Source organism: Panthera onca, chromosome C1, assembly GCF_046562875.1.
Source record: "Panthera onca isolate mPanOnc1 chromosome C1, mPanOnc1 haplotype 2, whole genome shotgun sequence".
Lineage (NCBI taxonomy): Eukaryota > Metazoa > Chordata > Mammalia > Carnivora > Felidae > Panthera > Panthera onca.
Genome location: NC_138346.1, coordinates 79,375,566 through 79,396,579, shown reverse-complemented (window position 1 = coordinate 79,396,579; position 21,014 = coordinate 79,375,566). Strand labels below are relative to the sequence as shown.

General features: G+C 38.8%; 1 protein-coding gene across 5 annotated transcripts in view; it reads right to left on the bottom strand.

The window, feature by feature from the left end:
- Positions 1-21,014, bottom strand: part of CACNB4 (calcium voltage-gated channel auxiliary subunit beta 4) — a 256,942-nt gene continuing 235,928 nt past the window's right edge. For all 5 annotated transcript variants that reach the window (XM_078451292.2, XM_078451293.2, XM_078451295.2 and 2 more), the window contains 2 exons: positions 8,092-8,277; positions 1-6,103 (listed from right to left, as the gene is read on the bottom strand). In XM_078451292.2, the coding sequence (XP_078307418.1) occupies positions 5,843-6,103; positions 8,092-8,277 (447 nt within the window). In that variant the 3' untranslated portion in view covers positions 1-5,842. The remainder of the gene's footprint in view (positions 6,104-8,091; positions 8,278-21,014) is intronic.

Genomic DNA, 21,014 nt, shown 5'->3' with positions numbered 1-21,014 from the left:
TTTTTTGTTGTTGTTGGGACATTTGTATTTATTGTTCTGACTTTAGGCTGTGAAAAACAGAAAACATTTCAAGTATGTCCAAAATTCAGAGGAGCCCTATGAGCTCACTTGCCATACTTTTTGTAGTTGTTACTGAAGGAGCAGAAATAAGAACAGTAAATATAATATGAATCTTATCACAAAATAACATTTAATAAGTTTTATGCAAGGGAATAAAATAAAAGAAATTACATCCACAGGTTGCAAGGCTATGAAATAAATTGCTGGAAAAGTATCGAGCAGCAAGTTAAAAAGTTGGTAGATGAAATAAATCTGATAAAACTTAGAATTAAATCTATATATTTTTAAAAAATACGACTGCCAAATTTAACAGTGGATTTTGTTAAGTTTGTGCTATAACAAATGTGCTTCTTTCTCCTCAATCTATTTTCATATTATTGGCAAAATATATATCTTTTATAATTTTGTACTGTACAATATATGTTTTGCTACATTATTTATTTTTCTACTGCTAATGCAGATTAGAAGTAACAACATAGATTTATTTTGGCAATAAAATGCTTTCATTTTAATAACGTCCCAGAAAATATCGTAAGGCATATGAAAAATAGTATGCAACAATATAGCATTAACGATCCTGTATCTTTAATACATCCCTTATGCATACGGAATTCACACTGACTTCAGTTAAAAGTGTGTGAAAATGGCATGCAGGTAGGGCAAGAGTGGCCCTTACATAAATATAGACATAGCCATTTGTTGAGAAATTTGAGTGTTCAAAACATAACTAAGAACACTTACAAAATTGAAAAGCTAGAGGCCAGCCACTTTGGGTTCTCACATAGCTCTCATTTTAACTCCTAATTTTCAAAGAGGATGCATTCGCATACACCCCAGACCACTCTAAATTCATTGGTAACATTTTCTACCATGTTTCAGCAAACGCTTTACATACGTCACAAGAAACGGAGGAAAATTTTTATATGTAGCCGTGACTCTCCAACAGTCTTGTTATTCACCCTTATTTATATGCTTTTCACGGTAAATGGGAGTTACAGCCCTTGTTCAAGATTATCTGATGAGATATTTTATAATCGTCTTTTTTGTCCCTCAATTACAGGAAGCATTTGGGATTAAACGATCCACAAGTAGATAAAGATAGTTGCCAAAAGAAGATGTATTTCATTGGAGAAAGTTCATTTTAATAAAAGAAGAAATCTTTAAAAAGTGATTTTTGAATGCTGTAGCTCTCTGCCCGTTTGAGCCAGTTTTACTATTTTGACTAACTTGACTGCTTAAGTCAACAACAAAAAAGTTATCCTTATTGTCTGCAGACAACTATCTTATTGACTGGTTTGCTCATAATTATCATTTAAAAGAGGAGGCCTGCTCTTTGTCCTATAGACACAATTTGAGTAAGTAACTCAGTAACAAAGTATTAACAGTATTTAAAGGTATGAGGAACTAATAAAACAAATTTTATTACATAATTTGCTCTGTTTTCATTCATGTAGTCATCCAAAGATGAGTTTTATATAATTAAAAAGAAAACAACAGGCAACATTGTCATGAAACACAAAGGCAGAAATATAAAAGAAATAAGGGGTACATTCCCATTTATTTAAAACATTTATATGGAATTTGCTCCAATGACATGGGAGTCCAAGATAATGCATACCCTCACCTAGTAAATGGCTGTCCATGGGAGACATTAAGGATCAAAATTTGAATTTTCAAACCAGCTGCACTTAAATATCAAGTCTCTGGATCTATCCTTGCAGGCTTAGAGCTAGATATTATAACAAATTTCACAAAAAGGCAATTCCCTTGCAGATTATTTTATTCCCTCTGATGACTGATTTCTTAAATTAACTTTGTGTGCTGGTAAAATGTGAACCAATTCAAAGAAAACTTCACTAACATGGAAGAAATGAAGGGTGACAAGAGTATTTTGGATACAGTTTAAAATTTAAAGGGAAAGTATATTTTAAGAATTTATGCATTTAGTTTTGCAGCTGGGTTAGCAGTAATAGTAATAAATTTGATCACTACTTACTGAAAAGTGTTTTTCTCCTTAAAGACAGATTGTCTTCTCTAGAGAAGAGGTAGTATAAATATTAATATATAGGGCAATTTCTATAGTGGCATTACATCATTTTTATTTTTTAGCAAATACCAAAATAAAATTGTATAACTGAAAAAACACACTAGCATGCAAATTAAAGTTGCCTAGAAACATTCTTAACTGACATCCTGGGTCTCAACAACATTTTGTGATATGTTCATTCAGAGTTTAAATTTGCAAACCACCTTTTGGCATAATTTCTTTCTCTCCCTCCCTTTCACTGACCTAGCTTCCTAGTATGAATTTTAAGGCCCCCACACAAAAGACAAGTTCAAGTATGCAGGTATGAAAAGAGGTTAACATTCCAAAAATACGTTTTGCAAACAACGACAATAATAATTAAAGTAATTAACAAATTACTCAAAGGGAACAAATAATTTTCTTAGAATTTGTTTTATATTTAAAAAGTTCTTTTCATTAAGGACTAAGTGCAATGACATATTGTCACATAATTAAGACTCTCTTATTAGGAAAGACTATCAGTCTAAATTGTTAATTTCAATTTTCTTTCCAATAGAACTGTATAAAGATAAGAGAGAATAATCAGTCATTTATAAACATTTCCAAGTGTTGCTTTAAATATTGGTGTAAACAAGATAACATTGTTGATTATAATATTGGAGTCACATTGCCTTGAGAATTAACATCAGGATTGACAAATTGCATTCCCTTTTTTCCAGAACTACATTTCCACATTGTCACACATGTCTACAATGTTACATGTTCGCAGACTGAAATTACAGAATATGTAATTTACATATTCTGATATATATACTGAAGTTACAGAATATGTGATTTATACTACAAGTTAAAACAGACTTAAAACATTGTAAGACTTGTTTCTCCTGCTTATCATTTGCTATTTTGAAATGAAGTCAGTTAAAAACAAAGTATTTGAGGAATATGTATTTTTCAAAGGTGCTTGATATGCTTGGCAAAAATAAAACTTTCATTTAGTATATATGTGTATTTAAGTATCATTTACACAGTAAACTCTAACACTTAAAAAAAAGGAAATGCATATTTCTTTTTCATTTGGAGAAGATAAACTTGTTAATTACAAAAGGAATGAAAAGAATATGCCAAATCAAAGTAAAAATTTAAATATATCCATCAAGAAAATATACTTTATACCCCTTCCAAGATTGTTAGCTTTTGAATAAGAATGCAAAGCAAAACAGGTACAGACACTTGATGGTAAACGACAGATTGGTTCTGTGCACAGATATTGAACGGACCTCTATTAGCATATGACATGGGAGACTTAGAAACAAGGCTTTGAGAGGTTTTTAAAAACAAGTGATTTTCAAAAGTTGAAAGAATATGGTAATCTTGCTGACTAGGAAATATATGTAAATGCTGTTGCAGCTACCTGCCATAAAATGTAAATATCTTAAAGTAGTTAAATGACCAGATTGCTAATGCTACTACAGAAAAAGCTGAACAGCTGTCTAGTCTAAATTTATCACCTTGATGCACTCTTTGCAATTAAATACTTGAATGCGCACAAACAAGAAACCAGTAAAGCATATAGAAAAATGTTTTGGCTAATGTTCTCTTTCTCATGCAAATATGTGCTGTACATGTAATAAATATATTTTCATTTGCTGGAAAATGCTCTTCTTTGTTCTAACAAAGTATTCAGTAATGGCAGGTTATATGTTTATTAAAGTGCCTAATGAATACAGCTCTTTGAAATGTCTTAACTGAAAGTTCTGTAAGCTTCATTACATGACAAAAGAACTCACAAGCCAATATCACATGTTAACTTTTAGAATTTACCGAGCCCATATTTTCAGTTGTATCAAATATGTGAAATAACTTACATAATTATAGGCATCCCCATCATCAGCTAAACAGGTTCATAATGGAGTATGCACAGTGAACAGGAGGAGGAGAGGGAATGTGGGAGGTCACCATGGGCGTCAAGAGATGTATAACTGATCAAGAAATTGGAACTTGTTTTCATGGCGAGGAAGATTATTTAACTGGTGCATGCTTTGAAAGCCTAAAGGTTGAAAGGCTTGGGAAGAAAATAAGGTAATAGAAATCAATTATCATTGTTTTCAAAATACAGTCTTCGTGACATGTACCAGTACAAAGGGATTTTTATGCCTGGTCCTTTGGGGGCTTTAGAAAAATGCATGCATTGTGGATTTTTAGAAACAAGAGGCTTTTCTGAAAGATATTTGTATAATATATAAAAGGGTCAATTTTCAGTAATTCCTTGGATCATAGTGAATCTAAGGCTTCCTTGATAATATAAGACAGAAGGTCACCAATTTCGTAATTACAGCCACTGGAAAAACTGTGAAGATTTCACAGGTGAAGAGGAGTGTTCATTAGAAATAAGGCAGCTCAATCTCCAAATTCTTTATAATTCTCGTCAGTAAAAATGCTATAATTTTAGTGAACAGATATACTCTGAATCTGTGAGTTTGCTTTATATTGCAAGCCTTTAAGTTCATCATTTTTGTTTTCACATTTTTCATTCCATTATTTTGTATAAACACAGCTCTCAATATCAAAATTGAATGTTTCCGTGTAAAACAAGTCCTTAGCATGATTATAAAGAATTTGGGGAAGGGCTAGAACATTCACATATTCAAAGACAGAGACTGAATGAAGCAATGGAAAGATATGCAACTGTGCTGGCAGGAAACACGGGCCCCATGTTTGTGGTAAGTTGGACAGATGAATTCCCATCTGGAGATGTTTAGCTTCGCACTCAGGAGGCTCTGTGCCCATCCTTACTGTCTGACTTCGGATTCCTGGATGTTGTTGTGTATGTAGTTATGCTCAGATTGAGTAAAGGGGAAACAACTCCTCTTTTTCCATTTCCTGTGACCAGCTATGATTGGGCTTCTTTATATTATTCTCTCTCACTGCTAAAGAAATTTTGAGGGTTTTTGTTTGTTTGTTTGTTTGTTTTTTGCCAACTTCAGACAAGCTAACAGTAGTGACTAAACACAAAGCAAAACACTTTGAATACAACAGCTGTGCCAGGAAAGAAACAAAAATATTAAAATCTGAGGAGAGTGAATAATTTCTGCATTAATTGGAGACTTTTTTTTTTTTTGGCATCATCAATACTTTTGGTGAGTTTGAAAGCCATTCTGGCAACGTTAACATATATTAAAATGTTTATACATTCCAACTTTAAATGTAAATTTAGCTTCCAGCAAATAAAACCATACCTGGTTTTGGCTTCTTTTGGTATTTTGATTTTCTCATTAATTAGGTTTTTGGTTTTTTTGGGTTTTTTTTTTTTTCAGATTTTTAAATTGACTACAACATGCTCAAGTAGACTTTCTAGTCGATTCACCCAAATTCCAACAGGAATTGGTTTATAAATTGGTTCCAACTGGAACTGGTCATTTGGAATTTCCAGCATGGGAAATTATTTTATATGTGCCTTGATAAGTACCCTAAATTACAAATCGATGTGTCTAAATCTAATGAAGAAAACAAAAGGTACTGTTATGTAAATGCCGCGCTTAAAAATATCTATATGACTGGGCATCTAATAACCATCTCGACTTAAGGGCATAATGTTTTTTTGTTGGTTTTTTTTTGCCCCTTACCTAGCATCAAATGACAGCAGCCCACAAGCACAGGAAACACTGTGCTGTACTTGCCAAGTTAAGATGATTGGTTTATCCTAGCAGTGCTATGGCAAATTGTCAACAGATGAATTTTTTGTTTGCTTCTGCAGACTCAAAGCCTATGTCGGGAGTCATGGCTATATCCCCCAGGCGATCCTCGGTTCCTATGGGGTTTGTAAGTGTCCTGGTATGAGTCAGGGTAATCTTCTTCCACAAGAGGGTAATGATCTCGGCTATGCTGGGAACTGGAAGACAAGCGGTTCCTACTCTTCCGAGCCCTTTCATTGTGATAATTTTCATCAGAGGTCATTAGACTTCGTCTTTCAATTGGAGAGTTCTCTGTGGAGTGGTTGCTGTGCCTCATACGCTGACTCTATAAATATCAGATAGTTCAATGGTTAAATCATGTCAGCCTCATTCATCTAGAACATTTAAATATACGTACAACAGTAGGATATGTACAATAAAACGCTAACTATCAGACTTAATAAAACATTTTGATGCACAAATGGTCTGCTCAAAAGATCTGGTCTATTCCATTCAGGACACAACGTTGCAAAGATACTAAAATGCTGATAGTTTATGAATTTAATTACATAATGCTAGGTGATTAGGCTGCCTATTAAAAATAGAGAATTGAAAGTTAATTGCTGAATGGAACTTAATATATCTAGGAATACCTAATAACTCCACTTCTACTGCAAAACTGAGGATTATTTTACTTTTGGGAAATAAGTTAAAGTTCAGAATAGCATCTGCTATTTTATTTCTCTCTTTAACTGGTAAAATCATTCTCCTCCTAAAGTCACACACTTCACCTTTATCTAGCTGAATGTCCCTTATGCCCTATAAAATATTTTCATGAAATTATGATTTGTGCTGCCCATAAAATAATGTGTTTGTTTCTTCATCACACATAAACATTAAGGCTCTCAGCAGTGTTCTCTCCAAAGGAGTGTATAATAATTATGGAGCTGGCTAATTGATATTTGCAATTCTTGCTTCCTCAACTGAAATGTCCTGCAAAAATTATCTTCAGATATCAACTAAATTCCTCTAATATCATTTATTGAAATTAATATCTTCAGATACTTATTTGATGGCTCAGAAAATGTTATTCAACATTTTTCTTTAAATCATGGGAAAACACGTATCATAGCTGTGGCTCTCTACTTAGGTAGGTCACCTCCATTAAGAAACAGGATCCTGATGAAACCAAGGACCGAGATACATTTCCTCTAAAGGGACACTCACCTTCACCCAGTGGGAAAATCATTCAATAATTAGAGCCTGTGTCTTTCACCCCAGCCAGGAGGCTAACAATTAAATACTCATGGTGACTAAGAGAAATAGGCTCCAGGATAAAGGGCACCACATTAACTCAAGTGAAATTGGGAGAACCACTCTAGGTGGATGCCTTAGAGGTGAGTCAGAGTGTTATATTCATAAATAAAGTGCATTCCGCTTCTACCTGCATTATAGAAGCATATTGCTTCATGCATCCATTTCTCTCCCATAGTATACAATTTGGAGCCAACCCAAACTAGTCAGTGGATACGCCACACTTGGATTAGCACACAGGCAGCGAAACCAGGCAAGCAACAGTCCTGGTGCATACATATATATGTGTATTACCCTAGCACATTTCCCATGTTCATTTCCAGCCTCAAAAACTGCTCCTTTATAGGGCAGTTTTTTGCTTATAAAGATGAAATTTTGTAGGAGAGTAATACAGTTATAACACAGTATTTCAGAGAGTGCCCTTCCTCTCAGGCTTAACTTTACATGATCTATAATTACGATTATCATTATAACTCTTTAATATAAAACTAGTCATGATACAAGAGGGCTCAATTGACTAGATGTACCTCAGCCACCTGTGGGTTGGGCTCCATTCCAGCAGACTCTCGATAAATGGTAAATAATTATTGATGTCAAAAGGCAAAATTCACTTTGTATCATAATGCCTCTGGCTCCTGACATCTAGCCTTGAGTGCAACAGTAGAATAGCAGAAGAGAAAACCTCCGGTCCTTGAACTTGTCCCCAGCTTTCCTAAAGGAGACCTACCATAGCCGCTGACCAACATGGGCCCCCACACTCCCCCCACCCCAAGAAAACGCAGGGATCTGTCACTGTTTCCAAACAGAGTGACTCTACTTGTGTGCACATTCTGTGTTGAGGAAGCTAAGGGACAGGCCCTATGGGCCTGTAATATTTTGGATTTTTTTTTTTTTTAAAGATAACACCCACATATGTTTTCCTCTTCAGATTAAGGATAATCCCAGTCTTCATCCCCATTAAGTTCTCTGTAGAATCTTCAGTTGTAAGACTGTAAAAGCATGAGTGGAAAGTGGCAATACCTGTAACCCAGAAATTGCTGTGGGGTATGGTGACAGTGCGGTTGAGCCCAAATTCCTTCCGAGCAGAGGGGTCATGGGGGTGCTACTGGTTGTGTGGGTAGCACGCCAGTATGCTTCAAGGTAGTCTCCCAGATGTTCACAAGCATCCTCCAGCTGATTTTCATCCAATATAACATCAAACATTTCCTGCGGGTGACAAGACAAATCCGTTTTACTTATACTTCACGTTTTAAGCAATGAAACCTAAAATTCCACTTAATGCAGATAATAGCACCCCTAACATCTACTAGCAAATATCACATTGGAGAGGCTATGCTGGCAGTTTCTAAAGTTAAAGTCCAGTGAGGAGCTATACAGTTAACCAAGTGCAAATTTGGACATGGTCACGAAAATGAGAGTGCTCATGAAATATTTAGATCTTTCACTATTTAGAAGAAAAAAGATGACGTGAGTGTAAAAGTGTTATATGTAGAAGACAGCAAAAACATATTTATATTTATCCATACATTCCTATAGAACTCAATTGTACTTACTTCAGAATATTAATGGCATTGAAAGAGGCATTCTCAAAATATTCTGGGCAATGACCATATCATGGGAATAAACATTTCTCCCCCCCAAAATATCTATGTTGAAGGGAATAACATTTACTAAGGCACTTTTCAGGATGTTTGTGAAAATGTTATCTGTCTCATGATAAAGCAACATGGAAAGAAGGTTTAGGATTAATAATAGAAATGCACATTACAGTGATTTCTGCTACCAAAAGATCATTGTGTGAAATGGTTAAAAAAGAACAAGGACCAGGAGTATTTAATTGTGGGAAGGATGGGGCGACACACAGGAAGTATCTGGTATCCATGTTTCTGTCAGGAAGGACTTTGTTCAACATCTGGCCTGTAAACAGGATGTGTTCTACCCCAGAGGGGCAAAGTGGCACTTCAGTGACCCTGCAGTGTGGCTGGGAACACCGACAGGATTTACCCAGGATGCAGATTCCCTGGAGAGACAGTCAGAAAGCCGTGGCACCTCACAGAGAGAAAAGCCATTCCATAGCTAGTGAAAGCACATCCCCAGCTTTCAACCGCTGCATTCACACCTGCCCTCTCGCAAAATCTCCACCACTACCTACCTGCTTTCACAAACTCATTTTGCCAAGATAAGAACCTTTCACTAACGAATCAAATACAGGGTTACTGCCACCAGCACTGATACTGCAGCTAGATTGTAGGTTCACGGAAACTGGACGACTATGAGTTGGTGGTAGGTCAGCCGACTCACCTGCATCAATGTGAGGCTTCCCTTAAGCAGAAGTCCCCATGGAAACAATCTTTTCCCCAACATTTATACTGGAGCGTTTTCATCACATTGATCTCTACTGCATATGTGGACCCTAATATGCAAAGCAGTTTGCAAGTCACTGGTGCAGTGAGAAATGTTTCGCAACTAGGCAAAGAATAAGGTGACTTCAGTCCAAACCGACTGCTGTTTGAGAAGACTCAGCCAGTTCAACTCATGCAGAGGCTTTCCCCTTATTAGTAGACTTCAGTTGTTGTTTCGTATGTTTTATTTATTCATCAAATATGTACTCAGGACCTATTTTGTGCTAGGTATTGTAAGTGTACAGAAAAGAAAACAGACATCATCCCTTTGCTTAAGAAGCTCCCCTCTTCTAGTGGGAAAGACATGTAATAAACTCCTTAATACCCCAAGTCACACTGGGACTTTAATTCAGAGCAATCTAGAGACAGTTAATGTTCTCAGCTGCAGCTTCCAATTCTGAATTTAGAAGGAGGCCCAGAGACACATGTGAAGGTTGGACTTTAATAAGGGAGGGAAAATTATGAGTAAATCAAAGAATTCTATCTGTAGAGGGAAGAGAATAAAACAGAAGAAGCAACGGAAGAAAGAGACCATGTGGCCCATGAGAGAATGGAAAAACAGCTCGTTCCTACAGAGTCAGGCAACATACACCCTTATAATAAATCCCCTGTTCCACTAAAGTAACTCAAAGACATTTCTGCCTTTTGCAATCAAAAGCCCTTTCCCCACCTTAAAGTAACCCATCAAATGTCGAATCTGAGAATTATTCATACTGCTCTGATATGAACTTGCATTCTGACAGCTTTGCAGCACTGACTTGAGTGGGACGAGAACAGGCTTACCCCAGAGAATGTTGCACAGACTCAGACAGATGACACAGGGAGAAGAAAGTTGAAACTGGGCAGCACTGGAACAAAGGCCCACTCTGTCAGCCAGTCCAGGCTAACACGGTTCACAGTTTCTAAACTGTGTGTGATTTGGAGGCTGCTGTTTACATAATTTCATTTATGTGAACTGTCTAATTCACCCTCATAGGTCTCATTCTATAATGCAGGTTCTCAACAAGGTGTGGTCTCAAAAACTCAGTTTTTTTCCTTTCATAGAGTCCCAAGTTAAAGAACCTCCGAGGACACCTGGACTGAGGGTCCTGACTGTCACAGGACAACAAAGCCCAGAGAGGGCAAGACCAGGCAAGCAGCCCCCACAAAAAAGTATTATTTGAATAAGGTTTATATCCACTTGGCTGTTCCACACGCTACAGCTATACCGTCATGCTGCAGATACAATTAAGCATACAGTTTATTACAAGTAATTTTAACAAAGTACTCCTCTTTGCCAATGGACAGAATTTGTATCCATCAGCACACGGCTGTTTGCTCAAGCCTCAATCATTTCTAGGAAACGATGCTTTTGCACCTGCTAAAAAAGACAGTTATATGATGGAAGATGATTTGAAACTGCTTTCATGCTTTCAAAAGCACAGAGGAAAGCAAATTTCAGCTTCTGAATGAATACTGACATATGCGGCTTATTTTCAACTAAGAAGAATTTCACAGCCTGTATATCTGTGACAATTTTTCTTTTCAACTGTTGAGGAAATAACACAGCTGATTAGACCAGAGTGTTAGAAAGTGAGTATAAGGGCATAAATTTTTAAAAATATTATACATGAAATTCAGAGAAGCAGCCCCATGAATTATGCAAACTGGCTTTGCCAATTTTTCAAAAGTGTAATGGTTCAAGTCTAATTAGTTCCTTACTGTGCAATACGTGAGGCCTCCAGCGTGGGATACGGACTCAGAGAGTTATCTGATCAGCAGAAGAGGGTGTGGGTAATGGGACAGTCACAGGCAGTGAAGAGGGACCCACTCAATGACACCATGCCCTTGGTGAGTGCCAGAGATAGGGTACCACTAAGCTGTTTTCAAAGCTCTACCACGGCAAACGCCTCTGCTATACTGTGATGGGATATTTTCTTTAGCTGAAGTGGGCAGAAATAATGTGGCTGCTAAAGTAACTACATAGTGAACACAGGAGTCAAAACCATTGGAAAACCAGGCACAGTAGGTCCCTTTTCTGGATAAGCTCATTCAGGAAAATGAAATACTAAAGCTTTATAAATAAGAAGAGTGAAACCCAGGCCTCCAGCTCACCCAGTAGTTCAGAGAACTAGATGACAGGGACGAGAGAAAGCAAAAGACTGATGCTGAACTGAATGGACATGAAAATCGGCAATATCTTTTTAAAAAATTTAAGTACTTAACAACAATCTGTCTGGTTCTCCATCCACAGAGCATCACAAAGTTTCCTACGAAAGGCACCTGAATTACGGCAACCAACTATCCTTATGTGCCCAGGGCTGAGTGTTTTTGGGTACTTGGGACTATTAGTGCCCAAATCTGGAAAACCCAGGGGGAACTGGAATAGTCGGTCCTCCTAGTTTTTACAGAACATAGAGCACTTCTCAGTTCCTACAGTGAGAACTGGAGCAGGTCCCATTTACTTCTGATACATTCTTTGAGGAGGGGAGATACAGAGACAGAGTGTACAAGTCTTTCTTTATAACTATGAAATTCATCCTTTCTAGCACAGAAGGGAATGTCTCATCAAACCTAATATATAATTTGTAATAAGTTTTATCTAGCAAGTTTAGCAAGTTGCTAAACATTTTCTAATAAAAAGTATATTAAACTTAGAAATTAATTTTGCAAGTTAATTTTACCTTTTTTTTTTTTTTTTTAAAGCTGGTGCATGACAGAATACTAGCTAGTGAGGAGATTAAGTACAAACTCTCCCACGGTATACGCATTGTTTTACATTTATTTATTGTGCATAGATAAAACCTCATGTGGGGAATCTTTCCTATTTCTAGGAGGAAAAAAATAATAGGGGTGGGTACGCTTTTATTTCTTTGCTACTAGAATAAAGAGATCCTGAATCTGCCACCATTAAAAAAAAAAAAAAAAACTGGAAAATACTATTCAGTAAAATAAAATGGCTGAATGGCAACTATGTAATACTAATTATAAAATAAGTAACCAATGTTTCTTTCATATCACAAGTGCATTTTTGATATTATTAAAGCTTTTGAAGTCCTGAGTACTTAACTCAGTGACCAACTAGTGATGGGAAACTGTTACTAAATTAAACAAATCTAGGAGGTATTATGGGGATAAAGGAAAGCCTACCGATATTGTGGGGCTCTAGCAGTTCATCTCAGGTACAGTTTCCAGCTTTAATAAGCTGCACAGGAAAGACAATCAGAATTTGCCACTAATTTCGGGGGCGGGGGGGACATGAAGGCAAAGAGTATCAGTGACTTTGATCCCTTGTAGTTCCTGTCTTAACAATCAATGATGTTCATTAATGAACCCACACACATTTCCTCACTACCCCCCTCCATCCTGTCCATTCCTATTCTTCAAAGAATATAGCAACATCTACCCGTGTTACTGTCTGTAGAAGCACCCAGTGTTTTTGTTACGTTCAAATTAATCCAATGCTTTAAATTATAGCACTGGTGGGAGTGAACTATCCCTAAGTCCATATATCTAAGTTGGGTGGCTACAATCCCTACAACAAGAGAAGTCTCCTTTGGATTGAGAGAACTAGATCCTATGTGGCCTTGTTTCATGAAGGAGACATCTCAAATTGATTACTGTCTTTTTCAAAAGCAGTATTATGAATTAAACTGTGGATGTCCAGAGGCTCTGTAATAGTGAAAGCACCGCTGGTGACAGTACTTTAAATAGATGGATGAATCCACACGATTCTAAATAATTTACATAAAGTGGCTGGAAGAGGGCAGTGGAAAATTACTACCATGATAGCAATATGATGAAGGATACGGGGCACCATTATTCACTTCAGAGTGCTTGTATTTAATAGAATAAATCTGAGTCTATTCAGCAGTGGAAAATAAAGGGTGACAGAAGAGAATTCCTATGGTGACTGTAATGTTAGAGGTTTGCAAGACTCCGTGAGGAGATGAGTTCCCCTCTTGCAGAGAGAGCGATCAATGTCGTTTTACACGCTCAAAAAAATCACCCAGCTCAGAGAGCCACAGGGTCATCTTATGGTAACACAAGCCAGCTTGTAACTAAGTAGGATTAAAGGATTACATTTCATTTATATATTCAATTGTCTGCCTGTCTACTTTTCTCACCATGTATTATGTAGCTCTTATTACCACAGTACTGGGCCAGTTCGAACTTTGGCCTTCTTAAAATGTACTATTTTCAATTTCTCTGAAAAGGACAAGGGTACCGATACCCAGTGAAACCAAAATGAAATCTAATCACGTAGTGTATACATGAATATTCCAACTACAAATTCAGGCCAGTCATATTAAAAAAAAAAATGAGTCCTAGGTTCATTGGCCCCTCTTCTGTCTACATCCCACGTTTTCTTCTGTGAATCCAGGGCAGTCAATGAGGCACTTCTTCCCTCTTCCAGAGTAAAGCTGTCTGTGGCAGATTAAACATGGCCACATATTCTTTTGACACTCCCTGCACTGAGATGGAGAATTTATGTCCTCTCTCCTTGAATCTGCGCAGCTTCTGTGACTCCTTTGCCTGGCAGAATGCTGTAGAAGTGACGCTGTACCATTATCTAAGTCCAATATCTAAGCTTAAGAGATTGGAATGTTTGGCTTTCAGAGCCCTGGGAGCTGCCATGTAAGAAGCCTATATCCCTGTGGGAGAGAGCCCATGGAAAGGCCCAGCAACCATGTGGAGACAAAGAGGAAGGAGCTGGCTAAGCCCAGCCTTCCAGCCATCCCCACTAAGGAACCATGTCAGCCACGGGCTGAATACCACCAAATACTCATTGTTTGAAGTCACTAAGTTTGAGGGAAGTTTATTGCACAGTTATGGATAAACAAAACATTGTCCCAGAACAAGGGTGGCGACTTTGGTGCAACTTTGGTAGGGTGGCTACAGGCCTGCCTCCTGCTTCTATAAACAAAATTTCACTGGAACACATGCACTCACTTACACATTGGGTATGGTTGCTTCCCTGCTACCAAAGCAGAGTTGAGTAGTTTTGTGAAGAAGACCATAGGGCCCACAAAACCAAAAATATTTGCCTTCTGGCCTTTACTGAAAAAGTTTGCTCACCCCTCTCTTAAAAGAAGCTTCCCCAGGGTGCCCGGTGGCTGAGTGTTGGACTCTTGATTTTGGCTCAGGTCATGATCTCATGGTTTTGTGAGTTCAAGCCCCATGTTGGGCTCTGTGCTGACAGTGCAGACCCTGCTTGAGATTCTATCTTTCTCCCTTTATCTCTGCTCCTCCCCCACTCATGCTATCTCTCTCTCAAAATAAATAAATAAACTTAAAAAAAAGAGAGAGAGAGAGAATCTTCACCTGTGAAACCCAAGCTTCTCTTTCCAGGAGGATATATAATAACCAGTTTGCTGCCATTTACTATCTGATGCTGACTTTGGCCAAGTCTTATGTTCTTTGGAAAGCCAATTCACCTCTCTTGGTCTCAGTTCCCTCCTTTGAAAAATGAGGAGGTTGGACTAGATCAATCTTTCCCTAGAAGTGTTCCACGAAACACTCGATCCATAGGATGCTCTGTGGAAAAATGGTTCCACAGTCAAAATTTAAGGGAAACACTGTATACTATCCTGATGGAGATATAAAACACTCATTAGCATATTAAGGCAACTGTAGTAGAGAAATCAGTTTATCTTTGTTTACATAAGTTGTTTCTTCAAACATTTTTGGTATCAGAACTCTCCCCATAGCACCTGCTGACATCACATGGAGATTATATTGGGAAGAAAACACTCCAGGAAATACTACACTGGCTGCTTTTCAAGGTTCCTTTCTGCTTCAACAATCCCTGAGCCTAGGATTCATTTTTCTGGCTACAGAGAGCTAAGTTTTTTCAGCACTATTTTAGACTTCCCTTTCTAAAGACTGCTGCCTTTAATTTCTTAGCAATGTGCGACTCTGCCAGTATAATTTGCTGACTTTTCAGATTGGAGATGTAGTGGCCAATTAAACAAGTTGTAAACTCTCCTAGAGGAACTAAAATGACACAGTGATCACCAGTCTTTCAGTGACAATTATAATCATGGTCTTAAAGTAAAGTAGGGACAAATGCAGACACATTTTTAAATTACTACTAGTTTTTATAATCCAAAGATTTTTCTTCACATGTGCCAACATTAGTGTAAAATTCCTTCTTAGCATTACAAATGCTATTCAAACAATATCAAATGAACATGTTTAATAATGTAAACAGTGTTTAGAAAATATTAAATACAAAGTAACCTTACTTATCCAGACTGCTTGTTTAATATTTCAGGTTATCCGATCAATTACATAAAACAAGAATTTGCTGCAGAGGGGAGTCTGGGTGGTTCAGTCGGTTGAGCGCCCCACCCTGGATTTCGGCTCATGATCTCACGGTTTGTGGGTTTGAGCACTCACAGTGTGGAGCCTGCTTGGGATTCTCTCTCTCTTTCTCTCACACTGACCCTCTCCCTCATGTGCACGCACATCTGCCCATGCTATCTCCCTCTCTCTAAGTAAATAAACTTAAAAAAACTTTTGCTGCTGAGACATAATAGAGCAAGACTGTCTCCCAAGTGCCTGAGGCTGTGTGAGATTCCTGACATGTGGACAAGTCCTAAGGGACCTCACGGTATTATTTGCACTTAAGTATGCGCCTATATTTTCTTGGTTCCAGCTATTTCAGAGGTAACAGATGCATCATATACACAACTATTCAATTTTCAGCCCTCTCAGAAGCTAAAATGCCTCAGTTTTTTTTTTTTTTTCAACTTTTTTTTTTTTTTTTTTTTTTGGGACAGAGAGAGACAGAGCATGAACGGGGGAGGGGCAGAGAGAGAGGGAGACACAGAATCAGAAACAGGCTCCAGGCTCCGAGCCATCAGCCCAGAGCCTGACGCGGGGCTCGAACTCACGGACCGCGAGATCGTGACCTGGCTGAAGTCGGACGCTTAACCGACTGCGCCACCCAGGCGCCCCTAAAATGCCTCAGTTTTAATAGGACACAAGTATTTTCTCTAATAGTCATGAGGAATAAATATTAATAAACTCATTCTCGTAAAAAGATCAAACTAAAAAGAAACAAGTTTAATTCACCTAGAACGTATCTCAAGAAATCACTTACTAATAAGACTTCTAAAACATTACTCACCGAGACTTACGTATATATTAGCCTAAACCAGTGGTTCTCAACCAGGAGTGATTTTTTTTTTTCCCTAAAGGACATTTGGAAATGTCTCGAGACATTTTTGGTGGTCACAATTTGGAAGTTGTTGCTGGCCAGGGATGCTGCTAAACATCCCACAACGCATAGGACAGGTTCCCATAACAAAGAATTATCCAACCTAAACGGTCAATAGTGCTGAATTGGAGAAACCCTGATCTAAACCACTCTTTTGGGATGCCTGGCTGGCTCAGGTGGAAGAACATGTGGCTCTTGATCTCAGCGTCATGACTTCAAACCCTGCGCTGGGTGTAGAAATTACTTAAATAAATAAAACTTAAAAAAAAAAAACACTTTTAATCTATAAGACATTTCTGAAGTAATATCTGTAAGGACATTATGATCTACCAAATTGTTTGCTGAGAGCTGACTTAGTCAACTGCAATCTATTTTTTAAAAAGTGAAGTGTAGTTGACATATCCTATCAGGACACACTGATTCCACAATTGTATACATTACAGAATGCTCACCACAAGTGTTAGCTGCCATCTGTCACCATAAAAAGTTATTACAAATTATTGACTATATTCCCTATGCTGTACTTTTCATCCCCATGGCTTATATTCATTTATAACTGGAAGTTTGTACCCTGTAATTCCCTTCACCTATTTCCCCTGCGTCCCCTCTGGCAATCATCAGTTTGTTCTCTGTATTTGAGTCTGTTTTCTCCTCTTTGTAGCCAACTGTCATCTTATTAGATTATACAGTCCTTGAAGGCAGGCACGTGCCTTTGAATTCCTAGCACCTAGCAAGGTAACAGGCCTAATGCTTGAATAATATTTGCTAAATGTCATTCTTGTAAGTGAGCCACACGGAATTGAGATGACCAAATATTTGAGTTTGTCTGACTTAACCATACGGTGACGTGGATACTATGTCCTCAGACATGCTCACGGACCATCGGTAGAAGTATCTGATCTTAATGCCATTTTGTTTGTTTGTTTGTTTGTTTGTTTAGCTTCTTTTTTTTAATTCAGTTTTTAATTTTTTTTAAATTTACATCCAAATTAGTTAGCATATCGTGCAACAATGATTTCAGGAGTAGATTCCTTAGTGCCCCTTACCCATTTAGCCCATCCCCCCTCCCACAACCTCTCCAGCAACTCTCAGTTTGTTCTCCATATTTATGAGTCTCTTCTGTTTTGTCCCCCTCCCTGTTTTTATATTATTTTTGTTTCCCTTCCCTTATGTTCATCTGTTTTGTCTCTTAAAGTCCTCATATGAGTGAAGTCAGATGATTTTTGTCTTTCTCTGACTGACTAATTTCACTTAGCATAATACCCTCCAGTTCCATCCACATAGTTGCAAATGGCAAGATTTCATTCTTTTTGAGTGTCAAAAAGAATGATCTTAATGCCATTTTGAAACAATGAGGATATCACTTTACTTGACATATTTTTTGCTTTTAAAATTTTTTTAAACATTTTTTAAATGTTTATTTTTTAGAGAGAGAGAGAAACAGAGCACAAGCAGGGGAGGGGCAGAGAGGGGCAGAGAGGGGCAGAGAGAGAGAGAGAGAGAGAGAGAGAGAGAGAATCCAAAGCAGGCTCCAGGCTCCGAGCCATCAGCACAGAGCCCGACCCGGGGCTCAAACTCACGAACCGTGAGATCATGACCTGACCCGAAGTCAGATGCTTAACCCACTGAGCCACCCAGGTGCCCCTCTGCTTTTTTAAAATACTCTTCTCTTCCTTGGGCTCCATAGCCTTCATGGTTTCACTAACATCTCTACACTGATTACTTCCAAAATCTAGATAGAATCAGTCTTGCAGTTGAAAAGGGTCTTAGACACCATATCCTTCAGCCTTCACCAGAAGAGATTCCTCCCACATCTTGACATCTGTTTCTAGAGGCCACTCCACCTCCACCCTGCCTTCAAATGAATGCAGTGAGAGACTAGGAGCTCAGTACTTAGAAAGGCATCCCATTCTTCCTGGCATTTGCATTTGAGTAGACTTGTAAAATGCCTTGCTCCTTGTGGATGAGTCTGCTCACTCTGTCCAGTGAAATTAGACACACCTACCTGCTCTCTAGTCAACACAGATCTGCTCCCAAAACTTCTGCAGATCTTGGGGCCACCTCAGGGACCTCACAGAACTAGGCTGCCCGCACAGCGTAGACCCTTCTACCTTTCTGAAGGTAGATATGATCAACGAATTTTGAGGTATTAATCTGTGTTTCTCCTTTTGTATTTCCCCCTTTTCTTTTCTACCACTCATGCAGGTGGCAGGGTCTGGGCTTCCTTGTCTGGGGGGCAGGGGAGGGGGTGCTATGGCGGGAAATTGCCAGCTCTCCATTTCCCTTCCTGGGTTTTGTTTCCCAAAAGCCTAAATTGGTTGGAGAGATTCTGCTAACTGACTCAGGAAACAATAGAAGGTGGGGATGCTTTTAGATACAACAAAAGCAAAGAGAAAGTTCTGTTAATAGCAACAGTAGGGGAAAAGAGGGAGACACCTCCTCTCCCCCAGACATAGAAGAGAAAGGAACTCTCCTGCCAATGTCCCAGAGAGGAGGCGCTTATCTAAAGATTCCCTGCCTTACCAAAGATTCTCTGTTCCAGATGAGGTTTGATGCAGCAGAATATCCATCCTTAAGGACCACATGGGCATGGCCAATGGTTGTCTGAACTGGAACTCCCCCCCACAACTCCCTCAACTTCCTCACCAACCCCCGCCCTACCCCACCCCCAGCCCCCATCCCTGCCCAGGTGAGGTCTTTGTTCTGCCCTGAAGATATTTCTTGCACAGCAAAGTTGGGGCCAAAGATTCACCTGCACTACACAGCTCTGTGCAGAGGTAGAGAGGCATGGAAAACAGAGCTTTGTTGGAGTCAGACAGATCTAGGGATGAATCTTGGGGCTCATTTACTAATTGTCACCTCCAACAAATTTCTTAGTCAGGGACTTAGCTTCTTTCCCTTCTAGAAAGCAGGGATAGTGTTATCTACTAGAGTACTCTCAGATTTCCTGGAAAATTTGCTGTGATGAGTGAAGTCAGCAGAAACCCCGGGATGGGGGTTAGGGGACCTTGGCACCTTCCAGAACCACTACAGCATTCAAGCCAAGGCCACGCTCTCCACAGGCTGCTCCTAGCCAGTCCCTGAGCACAGCGTGGGGACTAGAGCCTGGACATTTCTGCCAACATGTGACAAACATGCAAGAAATCTGCATCTCAGTCTGAGGCTCCTTCTATCCATTTCTCCTTCCTTCCTCCTTTCCTTTCATGAGATCAGACTTAACATCTGATCAGAAGGCTCTCGGGGCGCCTGGGTGGCGCAGTCGGTTAAGCGTCCGACTTCAGCCAGGTCACGATCTCGCGGTCCGTGAGTTCGAGCCCCGCGTCAGGCTCTGGGCTGATGGCTCGGAGCCTGGAGCCTGTTTCCGATTCTGTGTCTCCCTCTCTCTCTGCCCCTCCCCCGTTCATGCTCTGTCTCTCTCTGTCCCAAAAATAAATAAAAAAAAAAAAAAAAAAAAGAAGGCTCTCCTGCCTTGTTCTGCCCCCTTTCTCAGGCATTTTCTCCAATCAATTTTCAGTTCTAATTCCATTTAGGTGTCTGCTTCCCAGAAGACCCAAATTGATACAACTCTACATAAAACTATTCTAAAAATTGGAAACAATAGCATAGTTCCTAGCTTTTGGTAACTGTTCGATAAAGGTTAACATCCTTTAGCTGGGAAAGATTATAGAGTCAGGGCTGGGTAATACATTCTTCAATATACATGCAGTGTTTTAATCATACATCCCATTTTGCAAGTGGACTTCGTTCATAGGCCATGTGTAGTGAGGCTTCTTAACATAGCACTCCAGCTATCCAAATTATCTGTGGACAGGTAACCAGGCGTGTATATAGGTGGGTGGGACTGTGAGGGCAGGAAACTGGCTTTGACACCAGATAGATCTAATCTAATCCTAATTTGCTGTGTGACCTTAGTAAAATCATTTAACCTCTCTCTCTCTTCAGTCGCTTCATCTACAAATGGGGATAATATTGCCTACTTTACTAGATAACAGTGAAGATTAGAGATAATCTATGTAAAGCATCTAGCACAGTATCTGGCCTATCCAATAAAAGGATGCATCATACTCTTATTGCCTTTCATTCACTCACTCGTCAAAAAAAATATTTACCGTGGGCCTACCATAATAAAGGACTGAGATAAAACAGTAAAACGGACAGGGACAGATCCTTACAGAGCCTGACAGGTTAGGCATGGCACAATGCAAAGTACATCCAATAATTATAACAGAAACACCTAGATGGTGCTTAGTATGTGCCAGTCCCTGTTCTAAGAGCTAAGAGTCTCTCGTTGAATCTTTATACCAACCCAGTGAGGCAGATACTTGCTGAAGATTACA